This window comes from Myxocyprinus asiaticus, chromosome 47 (assembly GCF_019703515.2).
Source record: "Myxocyprinus asiaticus isolate MX2 ecotype Aquarium Trade chromosome 47, UBuf_Myxa_2, whole genome shotgun sequence".
NCBI classification, from domain to species: domain Eukaryota; kingdom Metazoa; phylum Chordata; class Actinopteri; order Cypriniformes; family Catostomidae; genus Myxocyprinus; species Myxocyprinus asiaticus.
Genome location: NC_059390.1, coordinates 25,858,467 through 25,881,564, shown reverse-complemented (window position 1 = coordinate 25,881,564; position 23,098 = coordinate 25,858,467). Strand labels below are relative to the sequence as shown.

Here is a 23,098-nt window from a genome sequence, read left to right as displayed (position 1 = left end):
GACCATGTTACCATGTGACTTGTATGACTTAAAATGTCTCCTATGTTTGGGATGGCAATCAAGCACTGAGGAAGGTCACCTGTGACCAAAACGTTTGCTCACCTTCAGTAAAATTATTCTTATCTTGCATGTAGTGATGTATGTCTTTCTTATATAAATAGTGTGCAGGCTTCTTTTTGCATATTAAATCAAATCAAATCCCTTTATTTTCACTCAACCATATACACAAGTGCAACAGTGGGTGAAAGTCTTGGGTGCAGTTCCAAGCAACATAGCAGTATGACAATTATAATAAATGATTTACACATAACACAGTTTACACATCTTGTTACACAACACAATATACAATATACACCTAATAATATACAATATACAATAAACACAAAATAAGAAGACTGTATACAATAAAAAGAATATGCAATATACAGTATAAACAAAATAAGAAGACTGTATACAATAAAAAGAATATGCAATATACAGTATAAACAAAATAAGAAGACTGTATACAATAAAAGTACACTGTACCCCCCTTCACCCCATGTAATCAGTGGAAATAAATATGAAGTGTTGTGTTGACATTCAGTTGTCGGTTGATAGTCAGTTGCCAGTGTGTTATTAAGAAAAGTATATATGTGAGTCCAGTCTGAGGCTAATAAAGTGCAGCGCTGATATATGTATCATGAGTGATCAAGAGTTCAAAAGTCTGATTGCTTGGGGGAAGATGATGTCATGAAGACGGCTGGTGCGTGTTCTGATGCTGCGATAAAGCCTGCCTGATGGCAGCAGTGAGAGCAGCCCATGGCCCAGGTGGCTGGAGTCTCTGATGATCCTTCGAATGTTTTTCACACACCGCCTGGTATAGATGTCCTGGAGGAAGGGAAGCTCACCTTCAATGATGTGTCTGGCAGTTTGCACCACCCTTTGCAGGGCTTTGCGGTTGAGGGCGGTGCTGTTGCCGTACCAGGCAGTGATGCAGCCAGTTAGGACGCTCTCTACACTGCTGGTGTAGAACCATGTGAGGATGTGGTGGTTCATTCTAAACTTCCTCAGCCGTCTCAGGAAGAAGAGGCGTTGGTGAGCCTTCTTCACAACAGCCTCTGTGTGGATGGACCATGTGACTTCCTCAGTGATGTGGACACCGAGGAACTTGAAGCTGCTGACTCTCTCCACCAGTGCTCCATTGATGGTGATGGGACTGTGTTCTCTGTCTTTTCTCCTGAAGTCCACAACAAGCTCCTTGGTCTTACTGACATTAAAGGAGAGGTTGTGCTCCTGACACCAGCATGTCAGAGTGTGCACCTCCTCTCTGTAGGCTGTTTCATCATTGTCAGTGATCAGACCTACCACCATCGTATCATCAGCAAACTAAATGGTGGCATTGGAGCTATGTGTTGCCACACAGTCGTGTATGTACAGGGAATACAGGAGTGGGCTGAGAACACAGCCCTGCGGGGCTCCAGTGTTGAGGGTCAGTGATGAGGAGATGTTGCTGCCAATTCTAACCACCTGGTGTCTGCTTGACAGGAAGTCCAGGATCCAGCTGCTCAGCGAGCTGTTTAAGCCCAGAGCCCGGAGTTTCACATCAAGCTTGGAGGGCACTATGGTGTTGAATGCTGAGCTGTAGTCTACAAAAAACGTTCTCACACATGTGTTCCTTTTTTCCAGATGGGAGAGAGCAGTGTGTAGTATAGATGCAATGGCATCATCAGTGGAACGGTTGTTGTGGTAAGCAAAATTCAGTAAGTCCAGTGAGGCAGACAGCACAGAGCAAATGTAATCTCTGATTAGCCTCTCAAAGCATTTGCTGATGATGGGAGTCAGAGCAACAGGACGCCAGTCATTTAAGCAAGTAATTTTGAGTTGCTTTAGTACAGGCACAATGGTGGATGTTTTAAAGCATGTGGGGACCACAGACAAGGAGAGGGAAAGGTTGAAAATGTCCGTACAAACACCAGCCAGTTAGTTTGCGCATGCTCTGATGATGCGGCCCGGAATGCCGTCTAGACCCGCGGCTTTACGGATATTCACCCGTTGGAAGGATCGGGTTACATCCACTACAGACATGGAGAGTGAACTAACCTCTATAGCTTCGGCCGTGGGAGCTCGAAACGAGCATAAAAAGTATTAAGCTCATCTGTGATAGAGGCAGCGGTGTTCACGGCGGGGTTTTTATTCCCTTTAAAATCCGTGATGATATTAATTCCCTGCCACATGCTTCTAGAGTTGGTGGTGTTAAACTGTCCTTCAATCTTGTCCCTGTACTGGTGTTTGGCTGCTCTGATAGTTTTGCGGAGGGCATAACTGGCTTGTTTATGCTCCTCCGTGTTCCCGGAATTAAAAGCAGAGGTCCGCACATTAAGTGCCACACGAACATCGCTATTAATCCATGGTTTCTGGTTAGGGTAGATCCGTATTGTTTAGGTTGGCACTACATCATCTATGCACTTCCTGATGAAACACGTTACGGTGTCTGTGTAGACCTCGATGTCGTCATCAGAGGCAGACCGGAACATCTCCCAGTCCACATGATCAAAACAGTCCTGTAGCATAGAATCTGATCTTGTTTCAGTTTCTGCCTGTAAGCGGGCAGAAGGAGAACAGAAGAGTGGTCCGATTTGCCAAATGGTGGGCGGGGGAGGGATTTGTAGCCATCCCGAAAGGGAGAGTAGCAATGGTCCAAAACCCGGTCCCCTCGTGTGTTGCAACTTATGTGTTGGAAGTATTTCGGTGCGATTGACTTGAAGTTGGCTTTGTTAAAGTCCCTGATCACAATGAATGTGGCCTCAGGGTGCACGGTTTCCTGCTCACTTATACTCCCATACAGTTCCTTGAGTGCCCGGTCTGTGTCGGCTTGTGGGGGGATGTACACAGCTGTGATTATGACTGCTGTGAATTCCCTCGGTAGCCAGAATGGTCGACACAGAAGCATGAGAAATTCCAGATCGGGACAGCAGAAAGACTTGATAGCATGTACGTTCCTCTGATCACACCAGGATTTGATGATCATAAAACATACACCACCTCCTCTGCTTTTACCTAAGAGGTCTTTCACTCTGTCCGCTCGGTGCACTGAGAACCCCATGGGTTCGATGGCTGAGTCTGGAATCTCTGCAGACATCCAAGTTACTATAAGGCAGATAATGCAGCAGTCCCTCGTCTCCCGTTGGAAACAGATCCACGCTCTCAGCTCGCAGAGCTTGTTGTCCAGAGACTGAACATTTGCCAGTAGAAATGCTGGGTAGCGGGGGTCGATTTGTGCAATGTCTTAATCTGACGAGAATGCCGGCTCTTCTTCCCCTTTTCCAGCTGGGCTTCTGTGGCCGGGCTGCCCAGACAAAGGGCTCCGCTGTTGTGTTTGAAAAAAGCGGGTTGGCATTGAGGTTTTTAAAGTCCGGTTTTTGGTGTGCTATTGAAGAACCAATGTCCAAAAGGGTTTGTCTATCATAGACAGTAAGGCAGACAACATCCAAGACGAAAAACACAAGAATTGTAGACAAAACAAACAAAAACTGCAATATTGGGTCAGAGCTCGCAGCGCAACAGTCATACTCGGCACCATCTTGAAGCATATGGATTGTTGACTTATATTTTTGTGGTATACGCACCTGTGAATGGTTTTTGGACTTTTTGAAAGGCACAGTGTGTTCCTTAGAATTTTTTGTTCCTGTGGAGGTAACACATCTCAATACTCAAGGGGGAGATGGAGTTACCTTCAAATTTGTGTGCCAATTAAAACGGATTTGTTATTATTCAGGTATTTATAAATGTCAACAGTTTAATTAACTTGCTTAGCAAGATACTCTTCAAACTGTTACTGTTGCTCTGTCATGACAGTAATTAACGTAAAAGAGACAACTGACCATAGAAGACAATGCCCATCATAGTGGCCCTGCAGCGTTTATATAGCAACATTGAGAATGCAAAGGCCTCCATTATAAATTGCAACGCAACAAGTGAAATCGAGCTTCATAGCTATAAGCGTTAGTTTTGAGCCTAAATGTAGCACATTTAATGTAGCAAGTTTAACATAGATACATAATATTTTGACACACTAATGCAGCACTCACATTCAATACGTATCTGCTCCATCTCTGACACCTCAGCGATGGACTCTTTCAGGTCCTCTATGAACTTCAGCAGTTCCTCAGCGTTCTGAGCACAGAAATTCAACACCTGCTTCTTATCAGAGCCCGAACACGGAGATAAGATAGTGATTGCATGAGGATAGTCTGAAACAGAAAATAACAGGGAACAATGTAAGTCGTAATGCTTAAAGTAATGTAAGTTCAAGGGATTGTTCACCTTAAAACTACAATTTCTTCTCTTTTACTTACCCTCATATCATTACAAACCCATATGACTTTCTTTCTTCCATGGAACACAAAAGGAATGAATATAAAAGTATTACAATTAAGCTTGTCAATTTAACATGTTAATTTAGTGCCAAACAACTAGTAGGCAGCACAGAATAAGTAAGTAGCCGTTCAAACAAGACATATTTTTGCTTTGAAGAAAGAGCTAGATGGAACGCATTTATTATTATTTTTGAGCAGGGGTCTCAAGCACGTCTTTAAAATATGAACTATGCTGAAAAACTGTGTGAAGCTACACAACGGCCAAAGATGTCCATCTGATAGATGTGTACATTAACAAAGATCTTAAAAAGCACAGATGGAATGCATCCTGTATGAACGGCCCCTAAGTCTACCTCAGCAAATGATAGGCTTTTGTTCAGTGATATGGAAATAAACAAATGCAATGTCTATGAGAGATAGAGAGAGAGAGAGAGAGAGAGAGAGAGAGAGAGAGAGGGAGGGAGAGAGAGAAGATGAGATGCTTGCGGTTACCTTAATTGGAAAATGATAGGGTTTTTTTCAATGCCTGCCACCTTCTTCATTTATCATTTGATATTCCCTTTGTTGGAGGTAAATTAGAGAGGTGGGTGTTTGAAAGAACCATAATAGTCTAGCTCCACTTCGAAATAAGCTTACTTTTTACTATATGAAAAATGCTGTATGTCAAAAGAGTAGGATGCACAATTCCCAGATGAACTACTGCATCTGCTGAGATTCTGAAGTGTGAGGAGCCATCAGTTTCAAAACGCTGAATAAACATTTATTTAAGAACACCAGAGTAAAAGGACAATGCCCACATTCCCAGATGTAGAATATCCAGGAATCTGTTTCTACTACAGATTTGCATACCTAAAGACCGTACTTCGGAAACTAACTTATTATCCATCAAATGCAGTAGCTACTCTGAAAGTACAGGAATTTGGACAATTTGGACCTGCCTCTAGCTAGTCTAAATTAACGTGATTTCATTGGCATTCAACACACAGTTATTTTTTTATTTTTTTATGTTTTGATACACACTAAAATGTACAATAGGCAACAATGGACAGCATCTAAAATATAAAGACTTTTACAACATTCGAGACATACAAATGTTTATAAATCTTATCATTCAGTCATACAAAGAATGCAAAGGACAATACTTGTTTGAAAAGTCCAATCTGGATTTAAAAAGACATTTAATATTGTAAAAGTCTTTCAAAGTTTCTCCATAATTTACTTATAAATCAGAGTGCCGCTCTGGGATTGTGTCTGATTATTGAGTTTGGTCACCTGTGGTGGCACTACCGCAAAGGTTTTAAAAAAGTTTGTTCCGACTAGTCTTCAGATGATTTGTAAGATTTGTATGTCTCTAAATCATACATATAAGGGTTTATGGTTTAGAAGCTGTCGATATCTTGATATTGTAAATTTCAGTGTCTGTTTGTAGAAAAATGTACATTCATACTTACATTCATTCTCAAACAGGTGGAACTGCATGCCCAGCAGACCCATAGCCTTGCAGAAAGTGTAGGCAGCTGAACTCTTCTTCTTTGGACACAGTTTCAAAATCTGTGGAGAAAAGAGAAGCTATTAGATCACAGTCAAAGAGTAATATTGGTGTAAGATTGAGTTGTATCCTTTCTACGTGACACTTTCCAAGATTAGGGTATAAAATAGCTTGAAACTCTTAAAACAGAAAGGAAAGGAAGTGTTTAACCTTCAGAAAATGTTGTTCATCCACCTCAAGATGTTAAACTCAATATTTTATGTGCTGATTTTATTATTATTATTATTATTATTATTATTATTTTTATTATGAAGTTGCAATTTTTTTTAATCCATGTCCAGTGTTGGGTGTAATCTGATTACAAAGTAACCGTAATCTAATTACTTTTAAAGTCAAAAGTAGTGCAAAGCATTACAATTAAAAGTATTGCCATCAGATTGCAGTTAATGACTTTTCAGTTCATTTCTTAATTCAGTACATTATGTAGGTTATATACACTAACGGTCAAAAGTTTTGAAACACTTGACTGAAATGTTTCCCATGATCTTAATCTTTTGATCTGAAGGCTTAAATGTTTGAAATTAGTTTTGTAGACAAAAATATAATTGTGCCACCATATTAATTTATTTCATTATAAAACTAAAATTTAATTAAAAAAGTTTTTGAAATTGATGACTTGGACCAAATAATAAAGAAAAGCAGCCAATAAGTGCCCAACATAGATGGGAACTCCTTCAATACTGTTTAAAAAGCATCCCAGGGTGATACCTCAAGAAGTTGGTTGAGAAAATGTCAAGAGTACATGTCTGCAAATTCTAGACAAAGGGTGACTACTTTGAAGATGCTAAAATATAACACAGTTTTGATTTATTTTGGATTTTGTTTAGTCACAACACAATTCCCATAGTTCCATTTATGTTATTCTATAGTTTTGATGACTTTACTATTATTCTAAATATGAAAAAAAAAAATATATATATATATATATATATATATATATATATATTATATATATATATATATAAAATAAAGAATGAATGTAACGTTGTTGCTGCGGCAATGATGAAGACGATGATGAAGATGAGAGAACCCAAGTGCAGTTTATTTCCAAAGTGAGAACCAATAACCCTGACTACAAAACCTTGACTTGACTTTGACTTTGACTTTGACTTTGACTTTGACTTTGACTTTGACTTTGACTTTGACTTTGACTTTGACTTTGACTTTGACTTTGACGTACCAAACACATACCATCACATTCAATACTTGACAACTAGACAATGAAAACATGAGGGCTTAAATACAAGACATGGGAGAACATAAACCAATGAACAAACAGAACTCATAACAAGCTAATTAAACAATAACCCAATGAAAACATGACACAAGAACATGGAGGGAAAACAGAAATCACATGACAAGGGAAACAGGAACACATGACATGAACCAGGAACTAGAATTTCAAAATAAAAGACATGAATCAACACAATACACATGACAATAAGTGTTTCATACCTTTTGACCGGTAGTGTATATACTGTATATATATATTTCTAAAAAAATATTCATGGAGAATTTAACATTGAAAACATTATTAATGACCATACATATATATCTGTTTGTGTTTTTGTGACAGCAGAAGGAACAATGATAATGAAAAAAAATGAGGTAATATAGACTTTATTTTGAATTTAAGCAGAAAAACAAAAACTTTTCTGTGAATTATTTTAGAAAGTAACTTCAGAGTAAAAAAATAGTAAAGTGATTCCTTCAAAGAAGTCATCAATAATATGATTACAATTTTAGAGAATTAGTAATTTGAAGTGGATTACTATTTTGAGTAACTTACCCAACACTGACTCAATATTGTTTAAAACCCTGATTTGTGATATTTTATTATATCGCAATAATAACTTGATAAAAAGCTAAATTAAACTATTGTAAATGTATAAAGCGCACACACACACACACATACACACAGACTGGAAAAACACTGGAAACAACAACGGAATTCAAAAAAATATTTTAGCCTATTTTTAAGATTTACACATTTCAATTTCATAAACAATTCCATAAAATCGAATTGTATAATGTTTAACAAAATAAAACTTACAATTTGAGTGTAACAAGGTTACTGATTTAGCCTAAATATGCTATAACAGAGTATAGATATTCTGAAATTTAAAATGATAGATTCTAGTTATTATACAACTATTTGTTTGATGATTTTCACTAACTTTAGTTATTGGGTTAAATGGTCTGTTCTCAATTAAACTGTAAGCTTGTATTCATGTGAGTGTACGTGAGGAAAAGAAGGCCGAACAGATTAGTGTTGAGTTACGAGTCTATTTATCACACTTCCCCGCTGGTTTACTCACAATTTCGCGATACTGAATCTATATTTCATTCTGCCATAAATCTACAGAAGCAGGAGAACTTTCTGAAGAAGTAAAATAATCATGAGCCAACTCTTTTTTTTCTACACAATTAATACCAAACTCTCTAAGCAAAGTTAGAAAACCAGTTATGAGAATCAATACCAACAAAAGAACTTAATAATGTCTGCTTATCTGATATTGACAAGATATTTGGAAATATACCTGCTTTCATATTTCCCAGTTTTCTATTTCACGCACAATGAAATTTTGCAAAGTCATCTGCATTTTTCTATTTATTTATTTTTACCGAGTTTCACCTCTAATTGTGATGGGAAAAATGAGTTCTGTGGTTTTCTCTTCCCCCTTTATGGCCAGATTAAAATGAGCACTTGTAATTATGAGAACAGTTTAATACATCACTGTGATAGATTTCCAGTCAGCCTAATGCCTGCATTAATTATAATAGACATTTAATCTTTGATACATTTCATAGGCTGTACTTTGTGGCTTTGACCAAATAATATGAGCAGAAGGGGGGAGTGAGGACTTAATTATTGACCTCATTTTTGCGTTCATACTATGGGCGACAACTGGAGCAGAGAATTAGTTGTTCTGATTTCTAGTTTGACAGAGAAATTGCAGCAATTACCGCTGTGTTAGAAACATAAAAACACAAATTAAACAATCTGAAATGTCATGCTGTAAGGGATGCAGCGTTTATGCCAGGTGCCACAATGGACAGTTGTGAAAATTACAGGCTTTGATGAGCAATAGTGACATTCAGACTGCTTGGAAAATTCCCTTTCAGCACCAAAACTATTAAAATAAAGGAGCTCTAGGGGTTTGTGTGACATATGGCTATATTGGTAATGGAAAATTAGTGTACTGCTTTCTGCATACTGTGCAGTAAACATTTCAGGTACTGTATGTGAAAAAGTGCACGTTATGCAAATGTTGCAATAATGAGCATTTTAAACTGTATTATGCTATGTTTTTGTCACAAAAACTGTTATTGTGCAAATGTAATATTTTTTTAATCGTTTTAATCAAATGTAAAAATTGTGTGTAAAAATGTTTTACTGCAGAAACGTATTTGTTAAGCCCAGAGTATACTTCAATTTTGATACAAACTCTCAGCGTCTGCATTCAGTCGAACACGAGCCTGTCAAAATATACTCTATTTAACGGTGCGTGCATACACAGGCCGTTAGCGCATGTGCACTACGACTGTACAAGACAAGGGACTATTTCTCTTCAGGAGTTTAGACCTATAAAGTTGTCTTTATAGTCCTTCAGACTCGAGTTATACAATTACAGGTACTGTATCTGCAGACCTCCTCTTGACATACACATCCACTGCTGACATTTTTACCTTTGTCTCCTGTTGTTTACAAGCAATTACATCTTCTTCTAGTGTGTCTTCATGACAACAACGGCTCAAATGTGAGTGTTGCCACCTTTTGGATCCACAGATTAGTGCACATAATTCCAGGTGCATGCACACTCAAATGCGTGTTCAAAGATGCGCAATTAGAAAAATCCGGCTGCGCACGTTCAGTGCTCAAGCACTGATGATGAGAATTGTGTCACGCATCCTGTACGCGAACGCTCAGCATTTAACCGGAGTATACTTTGGGCTTTATGCTTCTAATACTGCATCGTTAGCTTAGCAACATGCTGACATCAAACTCTGTTGGATTCTGCAAACAACACCAGATAAGAAAAAATAAATTACAAAAATACAATGTAAAGAGAGATTCTGAGTAACGAAATGTGATTTGTAATTACCACAAGTAGGTCGTTGAAGAGGAAGACCTCTCTCTGGTGAGCTGCTTGCTTCTGGGCTTTGTTGATGTCAATCACTTCAAATAGTCGACTGCAGCACACCAGTCTTCTGTGAGGCACTGACAGAACCTTTGGATAGATAGATTGAAGGGATTTTAATTAAAAAGAGTGAAAAGATACTGCTGAAATGACCTCATCTGTGTCAGAAAGACATTCAGTAATTTTTTGTTAATATTTAATATTTAGTTTCCTCAATATGTAAGTGGTGCTTTTACAACTATTTGCCTATTTTCATGTTTTAAGCATACCCTTACAAACTAGCCGCAAACTTGCTACAAATTTGCTGCAAATTTGCCACTCATTATTTGTACATGCAAATGTGCTTGTGATTCACCGGAAATGTTTGCCAAACGTTTGCAGCTCTTCACCAGTAGTGGTGAACCTGCAGCAAACCTTTGGCGACAATGAACAGTTTGCCGCAAGTTTGAACACATCTCGTTTTAAGGATGTTTAGATATTTTTACTGGAAAAAAAGACAAATATCATAAGAAAATGTAACACTAAGTATTTAACTTTGTACGTAACTTGTATGGACAAATTATACATCAAACTGTGTGATTTTTTTTAGTTTTTTTTTTTTAGGTTAAGTGAGCAGTTGGTTTTCTGCATGATCAGACTTATGATTTCTGCCTAGCTGACAATAAAATTGGACAAAATGCCATGGATCTACTTTAAAGAAAGGGCCTGGGCGATATCTAGGCACCAGTATATTACAGGGACATGAGGATAGGGCTCATTTGAGTTCAGTAAGCAACGCAAAAGCAACCACCTAGAACTTTAGCAACTAGATAGCAACCACCCATAACACCTTAGCAATCACCAAGCAACCAGCCAGAATACTATAGCAACCACCTTGCGACTATCCAGAACCTTAGAAAACAACCTAGTGACTATCCATAACCTTAGCAACCAACCAGGACACATTAGCAACCACAAAGAAACCCAAAAGAACCATAGTAACTAACTAGCAGCACATTAGTAACCACCTAGCAATCACCCAAAACATTAGCAACCACCTAGCAAACCACCAGCATCAAAGCTACCACCTAACAAACAACCAGAACACTTTAGTAACCACATAGCAACTACTCAGAACATCCAAGCCACCACCTAGCAACCACTCAGAACCTTATCAACCAGATAGCAACCACGCATAACACCTTAGCAACCACCAAGCAACCAGCCAGAATATTATAGCAACCACCTTGCGACCATCCAGAATGTTAGTAACAACCTAGCGACTACCCATAACTTTAGGAACCAACCAGGACACCTTAGCAACCGCACAGAACCTTAGCAACCTACTAGCAGCACATTAGTAATTACCTAGCAATCATCCAAAACATTAGCAACCACCTAGCAAACAACCAGAACCTAAACTACCACTTAGCAAACAACCAGAAAACTTTAGCAACCACCTAGCAACTACCCAGAACACCTAAGCCACCACCCAGCAACCACCAAGAACCTTAACAACCACCTAGCAACTACCCAGAACACCTTAGCAACCACACAGAACTTTAGCAATCACCCGTAACACCTTAGCAACCACTTAGCAACCAGCCAGAACACTTTAGCAACCACCTAGTAACTACCCAGAACCTTAGCAATCAACCAGAACACCTTAGCAACTAACCTGTAACCAACTAGAACCTTAGCAACCAAACTAGCAACCAACCAGAGCACATTAATAACCACCTAGCAACCACCCAGAAAATTAGCAACCACTTAGCAACCATACAGAACCAAAACAACCACCTAGCACACAATCAGAACACTTAGTGTCCACCTAGCAACTACACAGAACAACACTAATAACAGCAGTTAAAACCACTTGATTATCATCATGATGTGTCTTGATGTATTTGTTAAAATTGCCACACACACACACACACACACACACATACATACACACATACACAAAAATCAATCAATAAATAAAATTAAAATAAAAACTTTGTCAACAAACATTTCAGTAATTTTGTTGATTAGATTACCACTGTGTACAGGTCATGGGGACACACAAAGCACCCAATAATGCAATCATCTCTGATTCAAAACTCAGGGAAAGATTTATGACTGTTATACAAACTCCACATTCCAGTTGATCATTTTATCTTACCACACGCACTGCATCACTGCATCCATTTCTAGATTAAGGCATTGTCCTCTACTAGACATTATTGGAACAAAATAAAAAAGACATTAAAACGCTTTTAATGAAAGTGGCAGGTGTTCTCATAAATCTGATGGTGGGACAGAGAGAGAGCGAAAGAGATAACAGACAGAGACTAAAACAGGCAAAACACTGATAAAACAGAGGGACAGGTTGATTTAAATGACCAAAGAGAATAATATTGCAAAACCTTAAACTTATTATCTTTGAGTAAGTGTTGACATTGGGATCAGTCTAACACTAATTCATACCACCCAGGGGTTTTATCATTTAGAATACAGTGCATCCAACACATAGTTGACAATAACTTTAGTAAGCCACTAATTGGTAGCTATGATACAAAGCAAAATACAAAGTAAAGGTTGATAGTAACTTTGTTAGGTATCATTTCTGCTAATAAAAATCAGTTTCTGATCACTATCAGCATTTGCTTTTGAAACTGAGTTCGAATGAAATTGGTCCATTTGCTGCAATATTGTCACATATTACAGCAATGGAACATAACAGAAGAATGTCAGTGTTATGTTTGTGTAACCATGGTGAACAGAGCATCAGAGTTTGGTTCCAGAAGTAAAAATCCCATTCAAAATCTCCATAGAGGAATTGATTTGTCAACATGATCACACAGGAATTCGGCATGTTATTTCTGAGAGTTCCAGTACCCTAGGATTGGCCACATTATGCCGACTTACTGACAAGCGACATCTCCTATCACACATTTTTGCAACTGATCAGATGTGTTTACCTTCCCTTGTGGCATGACCGGAAGTGTGTTGTGTCAGCAGCATGGGAAATCCGGGTTCACATCCCACATTTAAACCAGGAAGTAATTGCGTTTACATAATCAGTAAAGAGCATGATTTGTAGGTTGCAATTGTATCCCAAACCTTACATTTTTACTCCACTGATGGTTAGGTTTAGATTTAGGGATTGTATTACAGCTTGTAGTGCCGAAAACTACTCGCTTCAAAACTCACTTTTAGCGCCCCCTCTGTGGACATTTCACCCCAAAAATGGAGCCCACACATGCCCATACACCCAACAATACTTACCGCTTTGGCCACTGAGGACATTGTTTCAAATTTCGGTAAGCACGGACCGATTTTAGCTAAAGAGAAGTCAACCTACTGTTTCCAATTTCATATGAGGTCAGTCTGGATTTGTAGTGGTAACATAGAAACCTTTCAAGACAAACCTACCATGAGCTCTGAGGTTAAGTGATGAAGTATACTGTATGTTTCTGTAAAATTCCAAGAGCCAACTTAGTTAAAAAAAAAAAAAAAATCTTATTTAATTGCCAAGTTTCCAGTGAAGAACTACATTTCTCATAATCCTGAAGATCCACCAATTAGAGAAGTAGCTGTCACCATGGAAACAAGAATCAAGGTAATCTCCACAGTGAGGTTTTGCAGGCATATGATGCATTCATGTCATGTCGGAATTACTGCAAATATGAGATTCCGGCTTGTAAAAATGTAAAAATGTTACATGTTGTAAACTCAAAATTCTATGACAGCAATGACTCGTTACGTCATGTAAAAAGAACCAAAACGGCAGTAGCCTCAACAGTTAAAGATAGTGACAAATATTTCAAATATTAGTTTGATATGCCATTTTTTTAGCCACTGTTACCTGGAGAGCTTTCTTAAACATGTAGTAAAAATGTAGCTGAATTAATGAATTATTACATTTATTTGATTATTTTGCTGTAATCAACAACAAAGCCACACATGTGTACAAGGCTTACAGTATTGCCATAGCAACAAATAATTTCAGAGAGAGCTCAGACGTAGAATCTCTGTAATCTTGTGATAACAGTAATTCCTGACATGACATGAATGCACCATAAGAAACGATAGCTACTATTAGGTCATATTCACACCATTAAAATTCCCAATTGGAAACGCATGCATTTTGCTATGTTTGTGCCTCGTAACCATACTTGAACAGCTTTTTCCTTCACTGAAAATGGAGTGTTTTGAAAATGCTCTACGTTATCACTTAATATGATAACATTAGAAAGCTGAAAACTGAGTTTTTAAATGAAAACAGATTTGTGTGGATGTGGCCCTAACATCAGTTAATACTGGATGTTGTAGCATTATATTGTCAAGATCCTGCCATCTCTCTTTGGACTTTTTTATCACCTTAATGTCAGGATCCTGACATCCTTGTTTATTGTACTTTCTGTTTATAATTTTATCTCTCCCAAGTGCTCTCCTGCCTGTTCCCTGTGCCTAAACCACCTCCTCATTTGCCTGATTATTAGTTTATTCTCACCACCTGCCCTCCGCGTTTACCCTCTTGATTTTTCCCTCTTTAAATTCCCCTCGTGTGCTCTATCATGTGTTAGACTCTTCCTCTTATTTCCCTACAGTTTGTTCAAGTGTTCCCTGTTGGTCTGGTTTATTCTCTGTTTCTTTGTTTGTTTCTTTTGTTTATCTGCTTAGTCTTTTGGTTCTAGTGCAGATTTTTCCCTCTCATGGCATTTTTGGTTTACAGCCTGTTTTGACTTCTGTCTAGACTTTTTGTGTTTTGTTTTCATACTTTTTTCTTAAAGATTTTGAGCATTAGTTTGTCTGCATTTTGGTTCTTCAGACTAATACCCTGACAGCCCCTTTGCTCCTCGATGCGGTCCAAGGGCTAGGGTTTAGTGAGGACGGCAGGATATAACTCTTCCTTTCTGGACTCGACGAGCCTTTCGATTGGGACGTGCTGGGCGACAAGAAATGTTGGACCTTCTGGAAGGTGGTCGACCATGTTGCCAGTTAAAAAAGTTAGAGTTCATACATGGTAAATGGGACTTCATCTCTGGTCTCACCTCCCAGTCCTCGTCCGTCCTGCTGGTTGCTCCAGTGTAGGCAAAGAAGGCGTCATCAAAGAATGAAGGGAAGCTCCAAAGCTGCCCTCCTAGAATTATCCACACTCGCCACTGATCGCCAGGAGGTGCCTGGCCCATATGCTCCTGACCACCAGAAGGCACACAGTCTGTCCACTGCTGACCGCCAGGATGTGCCCGGCCCATCCACTGCTGACTGCCAAGAGGCGCCTGCCTAGTCTGCTGCTGACTGCCAACCCTCTACTCTCCCCAGCGGCTGTCACCTACCCTATCCTTTCCCCAGTGGCTGCTGCCGACCCTCTCCTCTTCCCAGCGACCTGCCCACCACCTCATTCTCACCACTTGCCCTCCTAGTTTATCCTCCTGTTTCTCTCCTTGTCTGTCTTGAGGCCTCTACCATCAAGCCGGTTTCGGTTACTAGCTGGGTTAATTTTAGTTTAGTTTGCCTCAAACCCAGGTTTTAGGTGCCATGAAAGTTGGTAGGCTTTAAGCAGTGTTCATCACCATAGCAACTTGCACTACATGGCAAACCTGCTCCGGAGCAGGTTTCGTTCTGGATTACAGATCGCTAACAGATGCCGAACCAATCAGCTGTGAGTAAAATTACATCTCTGACGCAATCAAGTCACTCCCCCATGTCTCTTAAAGCACACTTTACAAATAAAATCTTAGAAATCCTCAAAATTTACTCTTCATGATAAGTTATTTATTTGAGAATCTAAATGTAGATTCAGCAGATAGTGTTGTATTTTATTTCACATTTAATTGCTTTTCATTTACCCTCTTTAGCCATATCAAAAAATATCTTGAAAATATAAACATAATATGTTAAGCTATCTATAAATTAATTAATATGATAAATGCAAAAAATAATTGTTTTTAAAATATTAAAAGCTTAAGATTGCTATGGAAAGTGGTGAATGCCACCCAAACCCCTTCTTTCTTTCACGGACTTGAGATGAACATACAGTATTTTACTTGAAGTTATAATAAAATTAGGCAATATAAGTAGTACACAATATGTCTTTTATAAAAAGAACAATTACGTCTTATTGCATACCAATTTTAGATTATTCCAAGTGCTCACTTTTTAATTATTCAAAAGTAGCCTTTTTTTTTTAATGTTTTTTATTTTTTATTTTTACATCTTTTTTTCCTAAAGAAAATGTACAAATTGTACATCAAGAAAGAGAAATAATTAAAATCACGATGTTATTTTGAATACCCATATCAAATAATGATTTATTTTCTCTCCACAATTTCTCCAACAATCCACTTTTACCAGCTATTGTGTTTACTTTGAAAAACAGGTGTTATAAAAAATCTCATTTTTATCTTCCAAGCATATTCCCTCCAAACACTGGATTTAGTAGTATGGAATGTAGTATATGATATTTCTTCCCAGTCTTGCTGACTAATTTTTATTTTTAAATCATCCCCCCACCTACATATCATTTTATTCAAAGTGTCCTGAATATATCTTTCAAGTGCACTGTTTAACATTCCTAACATTTTTATTGGATTAGTTGTATTGTATGTATCAATTATATAATTTATTAATGGATGCATATCCTTTGTTATTTCTTTTACTTTAACTTCTGTTAGTAAATATCTTCTAACCTGTAAATAATTAAAAATAAATTGTGATTTTTTTTTTTTTTTTTTTTTTTTTTGCTAGGTTTGAAAAGGTATCCATTCCTTTATCAGTGAACAGTTGCTGATATCTTTTCAGACCTCTATCTGCCCAAAACTCAAATGTATTATCTAATATATTTGGCATGAAATCAGGATCTTTAGCAATTTCTTGTAAATTAACTATTTTTCTTAATTTTATTATATTTTTTTCTAACCAAATCCGAAAAGTACTATTAAAACAAATATTATCTATTGAGATATATCTATATATATATAAATCACATTAAGAATTTGTTTGCAGCAGTCCTCTTGAGCTCTCTTAGCAGCCGCTGTTTCTTCTTGTTGCGTAATTGTCTTTAATTGCTTCATAATTTTACAGTTATCCCTTGTACTGTGTAAATCGTGTGTTTTAAGTATTAATGACTTCATGCTGAATTCTTGAGCAGTGTAAATGCATTTAAAATAAATTATATATTTTTAAAACAATGTCTTGTACACAGTTTAAATTCAAATTCTTATTTTCATAATCATCAGCTTTCATCAGAGATGTAAATTGCGAGAAGTGAATCGCGTTCTCTCACACGATTGGTTGTGCGCCGCAAACATCCCTCATTCGTGTGCACAAGCGGGTAATCTAATCTTAAAGTCAGGATCGAAGCCTGAGTTGACAAAGAAAGTTGATGAGCTGCATCATGGTACCAATTAAACCTGATTAGATTGGTTTGGTTTGAATTTGTCAACCTGAAACAAATCCTGAAACCCTGAGTTCGTTCAGCGACCTTAATGGTACAGGCCTTTGTTCTGTCCCCGTCGGTTTTGTTTCCCAGTTTATTTGTAAGTTGAACTGTTGTGTTTTGTTTTCATTGGGAGTTTTCTCCCTCTAATGGGACTTTTGGTTTTCAGCCCGTTTTGACCTCTGTCCAGGCTTTTGTGTTTGGTTTTGCTTCTTGTTTGTTCATTTTCTTTCTTAAGAGACTCAATGAGTTATGACTTTTTTCATATGGGTTCTTATGTACAGAAACCTGACATATGGCATAAATAAGAAACAGAATCAGAATGAGCTTTATTGCTCAGTGTGCTCACGTACACAAGGAAAAAAAATGTTGGTAATAGGAGAAACAAGCAAGTGCACACAGAACATTACAGTGAGACACAGAATATAAAACAAGGTAAGAGTATAAACAGACATACCAAAAAATAGGACATATAACATAGAACATAGAAGGGGTATGTACAGTTATTAAATTAAATATGATTCTGATATGGGATGTTAGAGCACTTCAATACGGGACAGGGGACCCCCTCAAGCCTTTCAGCGCAGCGGCTGCAGTTATGTGGTCGCTGTACCAGACCGTGGTGGTGACGAGGGAGCTGAGCTTGAAGGCAAAGCTCTCAGTTTACCAGTTGGTCTATGTTTCAACCCTCATCTATGGTAATGAGCTTTGGGTAGTGACTGAAAGAATAAGTAGTGAATGAAAGAATACAAGTGGCCGAAATGAGCTTTCTTCACAGTGTGGCTCACTCTAAGGGTGTGAAGCTCTGACAGCCGAGAGGGGTTTGGAGTAAAGCCGCTGCTCCTCTATGTTGAAAGGATCCAGCTGAGGTGGTTCAGGCATCTGATTAAGATGCCTCCTGGGAGCCTTCCTGCGGAGATGTTCCAGGCATGTCCAACTGGGAGGAGGCCCCAGGGAAGACCTTAAATATGCTGGAGGGATTATGTCTCTCAAATGGCTTGGAAACACCTTGGAATCCCAAGGAATGGAGGATGTGGCCAGTCAAAAGGACATATAGGGTGCTGTGCTTAGTTTGCTTCCACCGTATAAGAGGTTGAAGATGGATGGATGGATGGACATAAATGTAAAACCATGTTGTTTTTACTATTTATATAGTGAAAATAATGTTGCAATTCTAGATGTACGTACAGTGTTAAAGTGTATGGTATGATGTTCTGGTAGGAAACAGTGGTGTTGTGAGTGGTTCACAGGTGAGGTAAATTAATAAAATGCAAGGTTATTTACTGCTGCTGTTGCTGTAATGAGGAATGGCAGTAATGCTACGGGCATGACCTACACACTGAATCACCATGGGCCCCATGAATTATTATATTACTCCACTGCATGAATTCATATGTATATGTGTGTGTGTGAATGATGTATTTAAGACCTAAGGTTATTAATATATCAAGATTGTCACATGGTCTAATATATAATCCCCAAATAGTTTATGTGAACTGTGAGTCATCATAAAGACAGAAAATGTTATTTATAATCTTGCTTAACACAGGTCAGGTTGTTGAATTAGCAAGGATGGTTGTTACTAAAACTTTTGTTTGACTAATAATGCCATTAATATAATGTTTTTTATAATTTAATAATAAAATGTGTAATTTATGCATAATTTGTGTCACCAAATGGAATTTTAAAATTAAAATAAATAATAAATATATCATATTATTTAATATATTTATAAATACTTAGTGGTTGCATTAAAAATTCAACAAATATATAAATACAAATAAAAAAATGTATATTAGCTATAGAGAAGAGCTCCAAAAACTGTCTGACTCACTGTTTTCATTCCAACAATGCTTTGCTCCACCTTGGTGACATAAGTGACATGGTCTTCATTCGAGCGTAGCTCCCTCAGTTGAATTCGCTCGTAGATTCCAACCACCATGTCCCGAGGAATATCAGCACCATCATCTACCCCTGAGTAGATAATGAGAATAGCACAGAATGCACGGAGTGAAATGAATTCATAGCAATAAATGTATTAAACTGGTCACACAGTCCATCTGTATGACTTTCAAATGATCCCTTTGATAAACATCCCTTTGTCGATATTTAGATTAGTGATCGACTGATATAGTTAATAATATATATATATATCCTGTGTCCTGTGTGACCGGCTCTCATTCTGTGGCTGTGCAGATTAAGTCTATTAAATTATAAGGCATTTGAAAACTCATAAAAACATTAGGAGATTTTGTACAAAATCAGAGGGAATGAGAAAGAGAAATGAAATGGAATTGAAGTATACTGTTTTATTGTGCTTGCTTTTATTCTTCCCTTTTCTCCAGAGTACAACAGATCTAATAAAACTTGTTCTTCTGTGTGTACATTAACTGACAATTTTTAGCTTTATATCTTTCAAAACTCATTTTGGATATCATTTTGAATTTCCCCTGTCTCTGCTCCTTTTCATACACAGTGATAATTAGTCATTTAAAAGTTCAGAGAGCAAAAATGTACAGTAATACAAGGAAACAGGAATTTTCAAGAGGCAAATCCATCCACTGTTATGCCACTTTTGCATGTGGTATTTCAGCACAAAACGTCCTGGTTACTTTCCTAACCTCCGTTCCCTGATGGAGGGAACAAGACGTTGTGTCGATGTATCGACACTAGGGGTCACTCTTGGGAGCCCCAAACACATCTGATCTTTGAAAAAAGTCAAATGGGAATTGGGGGGTGGAAATTGCATCCACTCCCCCAGACATACGGGTATAAAAGGAGCTAGTATGCAAACACTCATTCAGGTTTTGTGCTGAGGAGCCGAGACCAGGTCCTGGCCATTTCAGTGGGTAGTTCAGTGTTGTGGAAAGAGGGACACAATGTCTCGTTCCCTCCATCAGGGAACAGAGGTTATGAAAGTAACCAGGATGTTCCCTATCTGTCACTCACTCGACGTTGTGTCGATGTAGTGACACTAGGAGTCCCTATACAAAACGCCACAACTAGCTGAACTGTGTTACGTGGACTGGCGGTGCGAGATGGGCAGACCACTGTGTGCCTCGTAGCCAGTGCACCAGGCCATCACGTAACCTCCCCCAATGCTCTTATGGGCATCGAACGGTCCTTCGGGAACAAGTCGACTGCCCAAAAAATAGGGACAGGCTAGCCCAGCCGTGGCCTCTTTTTGTCTCTTTTCTCACCAAAAAGAGTGGAATTTGTTAACCGACTGGAGGCCCATAAACGTCTACGTCGGTGGGGGGGTCTTACTGAGTCTTGTCGGAAGTATGTCATGTAGAAAAGTCCCATGGTAGGTCCAAAGCAAGAGGGGAGAAACTCTACAAACATGGACAGAGGAACCTCTGCCCAAGGAAGACACAGTTTACCAACAGGGAAACGATTTAGCAGCAAATATACATCACATGGGGTCACCTATGGGGAACCAGCATATGTGGAGCACCTACCCCAGTACAGGGCTTAGTTAGCACATGTAATGGGCCGGCAGCGAGTTTCTCCACAAACTCGTCTGTCACAGGGCTAAGGGGGAAAGTCATCCAGGGATCACCACATTGTGAACACTACTGGGAGTCAACAGTGCACAACTTCACCTCATGGGATGGAAAGGCACTATGCACAAGTGGTACACCAGATGATGGCGGTTGATGTATGCCACCATTGCCGTGTTGTCTGTCCAAACTAACACATGCTTGCCCTGGATCAACGGCCGAAGCCTCTGCAGGGCGAGCAGTACTGCCAATAACTCGAGACAGCTGATGTGCCAACGTAGCCACGGGCCAGTCCAGGAGCCGGCGGCTGCGTGCCCATTGCATACAGCGCCCCATCCCATCTTGGAGGCGTCCGTCGTAACCACGATGGGCCTGGAGACTTGTTCTAGGGGAACACCTGCCCGTAGAAATGTCAGGTCGGTCCGAGGGCTGAAAAGGCAGCGACAGATCGGCGTGACGACCACGCGATGTGTCCCGCGGCGCCATACCCATCTCGGGACTCGAGTCTGAAGCCAGTGCTGAAGCGGTCTCATATGCATTAACCCAAGTAGTGTGGCTTCCGCTGAGGATGCCATATGCCCCAGGAGCCTCTGAAAAAGTTTCGGTTGGACCACTGTCTTCCATCTGAACGCCTTCAGACAGTTCAGCACTGACTGTGCACACTTGTTCGTGAGGCGCGCCGTCATCAAGACTGAGTCCAACTCCAAGCTGAGAAAGGAGATGCTCTGAACCGGGGAGAGCTTGCTCTTTTCCCAGTTGACCCGAAGCCCAAGCCGGCTGAAGTGTGTGAGCACTAGGTCCCTGTGTGCACACAACACATCCTGAGAGTGAGCTAGGATTAGCCAGTCGTCAAGATAGTTGAGGATGCGAACACCCACTTCCCTTAGCGGGGCAAGGGCTGCCTCTGTGACCTTCGTGAAGAAGCGAGGGGACAAGGACAGGCCAAAGGGGAGGACCTTGTAATGGTATGCCCATACCTCAAAAGCAAACTGCAGGAAGGGTCTGTGTCGAGGTAAAACCGAGACTTGGAAGTACGTGTCCTTCAGATCTACTGCCGTGAACCAATCTGGATGCTGGACACTTGCTAGAATGTGTTTTTGCATCAGCATCTTGAACGGGAGTCTGTGCAAAGCCCGGTTCAGTACTCGCAGGTCCGCAACCCACTGCCTTTCTTCGGTACGATGAAATAAGGGCTGTAAAACCGCTTCTTCACCTCGGCCAGAGGAACAGGCTCTATCGCACCCTTCCATAAAAGCAAGCGCACAAGGTCACGACGTTCTCACCCTTCACCGAGGTGAAGCGGACGCCGCTGAACCTGGGCGGACACCTGGTGAACTGAATCGCATAGCCGAGTTGGATGGTCTGGATCAGCCTTTGCGATGGGTTGGAAAGCGCAAGCCATGCGTCCAAGCTCCGGGCGAGGGGGACCAAGGGCACAATCTCGTCGAACGTACCGGTGGGTGGGGCCTCGTGGCAGGGCAGAGCCTGAGGCACCACATTGAATGGGCTTGAGCCCCGTGGCCGTGCTGAGTCGAGGGACATCGAAGCACTTACCTGGCTCCTGATACCTATCATAAGATCGGTCGGGGAGGGGGGAGGAAGTATATCGTCCCCGCAGTTCGTCAGAACTATCCCGGTGTGGGTATGCTTGTGCCACAGCTGGGCGCGCAGGGGCAGGGGGGCCGCCACTGGAGCACCAAACCTGCCGAATGGTGGACGGCCATGCGCACCGGATATGTGACCCAGGGAACAAGAAAACCGCTCTTTTGTTGAACTTTTGGGAACCGCAGCCTCTTGGGCATGTGGCGGAATTAAATGAAAATGTAGGTGTTCATACCCGTAGGTAGAAGGACCGAGGCGGGGAGCCGCTGCTTTCTCACGAAGGCAAGCTGTGACCGCAATATTGCCATGGTCATGTTCTCGCAGTGAGGACAAGACCCATCCACGAACGATGTCTCCACATGGGCAGCGCCCAGACACATAAGACAGCGATCGTGGCTGTCAGAACCCGAGAGATAATGACCGCAACCAGGAATAACACACAAACGGAAAGGCATCTTTAAAAAGACGTTCCGTGTGTGCCGCTCTTTTAGAAGAAAATAAACTCTTTAGAATATACTCTTTTTGTTTTAGTTATTTAGCAC

General features: G+C 39.8%; 1 protein-coding gene across 3 annotated transcripts in view; it reads right to left on the bottom strand.

Moving 5' to 3' along the window:
- The window catches only part of iqsec3a (IQ motif and Sec7 domain ArfGEF 3a), a 258,589-nt gene that overhangs the window by 20,022 nt on the left and 215,469 nt on the right, over positions 1-23,098 (bottom strand). For all 3 annotated transcript variants that reach the window (XM_051691264.1, XM_051691265.1, XM_051691266.1), the window contains 4 exons: positions 19,286-19,425; positions 10,011-10,136; positions 5,807-5,906; positions 4,068-4,229 (listed from right to left, as the gene is read on the bottom strand). In XM_051691264.1, coding sequence (XP_051547224.1) covers positions 4,068-4,229; positions 5,807-5,906; positions 10,011-10,136; positions 19,286-19,425 — 528 coding nt within the window. The remainder of the gene's footprint in view (positions 1-4,067; positions 4,230-5,806; positions 5,907-10,010; positions 10,137-19,285; positions 19,426-23,098) is intronic.